General features: G+C 37.2%; 1 protein-coding gene across 1 annotated transcript in view; it reads right to left on the bottom strand.

Annotated features, from left to right (window-relative positions):
* Nucleotides 1-338: 338 nt before the first annotated feature.
* LOC105621752 (cell growth regulator with RING finger domain protein 1-like) overlaps nucleotides 339-5306 on the bottom strand; it is a 45955-nt gene continuing 40987 nt past the window's right edge. Inside the window, exons 3-6 of the mRNA XM_012203207.1 lie at nucleotides 2366-2537; nucleotides 1768-1909; nucleotides 1309-1416; nucleotides 339-815 (exon numbers count right to left, since the gene is read on the bottom strand). Coding sequence (XP_012058597.1) covers nucleotides 339-815; nucleotides 1309-1416; nucleotides 1768-1909; nucleotides 2366-2537 — 899 coding nt within the window. The remainder of the gene's footprint in view (nucleotides 816-1308; nucleotides 1417-1767; nucleotides 1910-2365; nucleotides 2538-5306) is intronic.

Here is a 5306-nt window from a genome sequence, read left to right as displayed (position 1 = left end):
CACGCACGACACGCACACACACACACACACACACACACACACACACACACACAGAGAGAGAGAGAGAGAGAGAGAGGCGCGCGCGCGCGCGCGCGTGTGTGTGTGTGTGTATATATATATATAACATTTCATATAAAAATAATTTAAGCAATAAAAAAGAAATATAATAAATACTCGTTTTATAGAAACGCAATCATTTCAAGATATTTAATATTGTACCGGCTCACTAGGATTTACATAGGAATAAACTTGCAGAAATTATCTGTATTAAACAAAAAGTCTGTCGACCATTCTGACGTTTGCTTATATAAAACGTGCGACCTTATAGAGTGATACTCCTATCGGGCGAAGCCGAGGAAATCAGTGAGCCGATCATTCCAATCGTGGAGCCAATGGGTAGATCCGTGGCTGGACTGACGTTGCTTGCAAGGATTGATCTCCTTCTCTGGTGGCATGTACTCCTCGCTGCGTATGCAAAAGTAGCTCTTGATCGGACTGCGGCACATCGGGCACCGGTCCAACTTGCCGAAGCACGAGGCGCAAATACAGGTATGTCGGCATGGTAGCAGGGCACGTGATAACGGGAAATATTGGCAGACGACGCAGAGCTGCTCGCCCGCGGTGTTCCAAAGCGAGCCGCCCTCCTGATCGCCACTCTGGCCGGATGCCACTAGAGCACCGCGACTGCCGGCGCCAGCGCTGTCGTTGTTATTGCACGGCTCGGCGAGCGCCAGGGCTGACGAACCTAGACCAGCTGGCGACATCGCATCGCTCTCGTCGTAGTTGCTGGAGTTGCCCGTGGCCAGGTACAATTGCTGCGAAAAAATCGCGAACACAAGTTGTCATGATGTCGAGTTCATCAGTGAGCGAATTTCGAGAGAAACATCGCAGCCATCATTAACGCGTTTCTATCACTATCATTTTTGGAATATAAAGTAACTTTACCCAATACGGCCAATCTAAGCGTTACAAATTTTTACTCCAACATTGATAATCAGATTCAAAATAGGAAACATTTTTGAATAATATTAATTGAAAATATCAGATATTTTCAATATTTACATGAGTTTGAAGATTGAACATTGAATTTATAGTAACTATTTATAAACAGCAAATACTATAGACTATGGTCTACTTCATACTAGACTATATTAAGTACAGTTATTTTAATTAATCTGCGACACACACACACACACACACACACACACACACACACACAAATCTTTCGCGTCCGACATTTAATGCCGATGATTAATGATAGATACTGAGATTTACCTCTCGAAGCTAAGCGTTATATCTTGCACTCACCTTCAAACAAGACAGTTGGCCATTTGCCTGCTTCAAATACTGCGCTAGAATCGAAGTCGGCAATGTACACACACTGTCCTTAATGTGAACGACGTTTACCAGGGCCACCTTAAACATAAATGTCGCGGGAGATGATAAATGATAATGAAAATGAGTTTTGCTTTTCTTCTCTTTTACAAAAAAATGTAGGTAAAAATGTAGGGTAACTCCAGTACTTATTCCGAGCAAGAATTTATATCACGAAAGTGATATAAAGAAAAAAATAAAAAAAAGTGAAAGTAATTTAATTTACACACAAACACTTTTATTATATGACTTTATATGGCATAATAAGGTTTTATATTAAATTAAGTTTTAGATAAATTAAGATAGATAGAGAAATTAAGTTTTCGATAAGTGCGTACGATATACCAGAGTTATCCTGGAAGTTATCTACAAGATGATAAAAAAATTTCTCACGGTTTCGTCAGGATGAGGATCCCGATTGTCTCTTCGAGTAAGAAAAATCACCAGAGGATAGCAGAGTCGTGGCGGGGTGCCGAGCTCGAGTTCCGGAGCTGGTAGAGATAATCTCAACGTTTCCTCACCGTGTGGTTGTCTACTGCAGTTTTGGTCAAGGAAAATAATAATTGAAAAAAATGTGCGAGTAAAGAAATACACGTAAATAAAAAACATTAGTAAAAAAACTGATTAGCGAACGAGAGCGATCAAATGTTCTTGAAGATGTAAATGAAATCGAGAAAAATATTTTAAAAATAGATCGAGAATGGCTGTGAGTTTGTTGAAACTTTATTCACACGTTTCCAGTTTATAATTGGTTTAATAAACAATGCGCAATTATATAATTTTCTCGTTCATCTTCATTTCGCGAAGGACAAGCTAGAGCTCGTCAGACATTCTTAAAAAAAATGCACACGTGACTAATCTGCTAGAAACAACTCATCGAGCTAGATTAGATGCGAAATTATATATCCTGTTATTCCATGTCTCGAAACTTGCAAATAAGTTTGTGCGATTTCATAGTTAAAATCATCTCGGAGTGATTCTCAAAGGATACGTTTGTGGCGGCGTGAGGTACTGTGCGTGGCCCTGTAGAAGAGTCCCGTTCAGGGACGCGTCTCGTAACGTGCTCCAAGGTTTCCAGAGCGCCAGATGTAGCTCTCTTATGCAGACGCCCCAGATCGCCTGCAGCGAGTATTCCACTTGGCTAGACACCTCGCACTCCACCTCTGGAACAGACGTTTATCTTCAGCGAGCTAAAATTCGAGTTCAACGTGCAGCTTGATTGTAAAAACCCATATACTTAAATTTATCAAACGTTCTCATTATAAAGAAAAAAAAAAAAATCAAATCCTATTCTATGATAATTAGATGTTCTGTTTGGTTTATCAAAATGCATTCTACTATACTTGTTAGTATAATCTAAAACTATTTTTCTCAATATGAGACCTACAAAGACCAGTTTTGAATAGCCTGTAGAATACAGAAGGATTCAAAATACTCACAAGATACTCTCAGTGGGTTTTCTCTACCTTCCGAGAGATAGTAATCAAATAAAATTCGAATTTTGATTGGATTTGAATTCCGATTTTTCTGATTTCCAAAATTCCGGGCTTTTCAATTTGTAGAGTACAATGAGAAAAATGTCTGGTTGAAAGTATATGAATCAGAAGATTCTGCTCAATCAAAATTCTGGTTGTATCAACTAGAATTTAGTAGATCTAAAAAATTCCGATTTGCTCATTTTCAATCAGAATTCCTTCCAGAAGATATTTTTCTTAGTGCAGATGCACGACTCTCAATGTGCTGCAATCCCACTAAATTATTGCGAATGTAAGGAGTGGTATTTAGGAGTGGCATATTGTACTTGCGAAACGATACTGATCGAGAGAACTAAGTATATACAAACTCAGGAACTAAGTATTTGCGGAATTCGAAATGCATTTGCTAATATCTCGTTGCGAAAAGAAAATCAATTTTTTACAAATCTTGAAAATTGAAAGGACAGCGATTTCATTGATAAAAATTTCTAATATTCACAAAAAATTCGCGATTATTTGACTAAAATTTAATTCATACTAGAAGTAGGTACTCTGTTTGGAATATGCTGTTAGATATCAAAGAAACGCGCAATGATAATCAAATTCTCTTTAACTTAAATAACATTATGTTATTTTTACTCTTCATGTGTGTCAAAATATAAATCAATCCATTTCTGCAGTTAGTTTCAAAGTGAACATCATCCACATTAACATATTATTTAGTAAATAAATTATATTTGATACATTTTCTTGAGTTAAATTATTTAATTCTACTGTTTTAATTAAATTGATGATACATTGAGTAAGAATAGTGGCCGACTTATAAAAATAATTAATAACTCAAATTGAGTATAATGTGACATGAATTTAATAGTGCAGCAAAAAGAAGAAAGAGAAAAGAAGAGGAGAGAAATGATCTGTCGACAATTTTCATTCATCCATCGCTCGATCGTAAAACATGGAATATTACGAACGAATTACAAACTCGTGGAGGTTTAAATGTCAAGATCAACGTATCGACCAACGTAACGTTCTCAAGCTGTCGGTGCAATCACGGATACAATTACAGGAGGAACCCGGAGCGTTGATCAATTTTGAGGTCATTTCCTTTACATTAATTACACTTTTGTCATTATTGTTGTCATTCATCCGTTTACTTAATCGGCAATTATCGCTTTTAGGAGGGAAGGCTAAAATAAAAACACTGCTCAGTTAGGCGCCTATTGGTACGTAACGCGTTTATTAGCTGGATCGCTTTACGCGCCGTTTACGCTCGCGCAACAATTCAGCTCGGATTGTAACGATACGTGGCGCAATCGAGATATACGAGGTAAAATGTGCGCGCGTTCACGAGACTTTAACGAGAGACCGGTATTACTACAACTACGAAATTTTAGCCCGGCGTTTTCTTTTCTCAGCGACGTCGGTCGAGACGCTCGCCGCTTAATTGCGCAAACGTTGGGATTTTGCAACGCTCCGTAATTCACCGACCTGCAGGAGAGCCGTCGGTACTTTTTTCCGCCGAACCTCTAGAGAACGCATCGTCGATAGCATCGCGGAATATGCGATCTTGTGAACCTCCTCTCTTACATCTTCCAATTGCCTAATAGTAAATTACAGTCATGTATACTCCGCGTTTTCAGGAATGTCTCTTTTACAGACGTTCATACATTACGCAATAGAATAAATATTTATGGAAAAAAGTTTTGTTGATGTATATCTAAAATTAAATCTGATACAAATCTGAACAGTTTTATTACTGAAAATTGCTCAGTATCAGTTCTTATACTATTTTTCAATAGTTTTTTTAAAAATTCTTCTTTAAAACTGTTCAGTGTCACTTTTACTACTTTTCAATAGTAAAACTGATACTAAACAGTTTTAAAGAACAGTTTTCAGTAGTAAAACTGATATTAAAGTTTTTGATAACAAATTTATAGAAGTATCTACAAAAAAATTTAGCTAGAATATCTAGAAATAATGTTGACTCATCGAAATAATTATGTCAGCATTAATGACAATGATGCAAAAAATTTTAACGTTCCAATTATTAGTTTGAGCATCTTATAATTATTATGATGAGAAACAAAATTATTAATCTATTCACATATTTCTCGTTAATAATAAAACAAGTTTAAATGGCGAAAGGTCATCGAATTCCAGAAAAACGCTCTTCCAATTATGTAATTTCAATAAACGAGCAATAAATGGTGGTTTTTTTTTTAAATTGTGTGTATGTACGTGACATTTTCGTCCGATTTACCGTGCTTGTATACGTAGATGTTTCATTCTCGGTGCTCGTCATCGCGATGAGCATCTCGGTGAGTTCGAGACAAAACGATGGCGTCGGCAGCAGCGACATTACGACGCTGTTATTTCACGGCTGGTTACTAAAAATTATTGCGTAAGAAACGCGCTTTCGACCTCTCTCTCTCTCTCTCTCTCTCTCTACTCTAC

The sequence above is a fragment of the Atta cephalotes genome, assembly GCF_000143395.1.
Source record: "Atta cephalotes unplaced genomic scaffold scaffold00037, whole genome shotgun sequence".
NCBI classification, from domain to species: Eukaryota; Metazoa; Arthropoda; class Insecta; order Hymenoptera; family Formicidae; genus Atta; species Atta cephalotes.
Note: the sequence above shows the minus strand (reverse complement) of the source record. Positions and strands in the feature narration are given on the sequence as shown.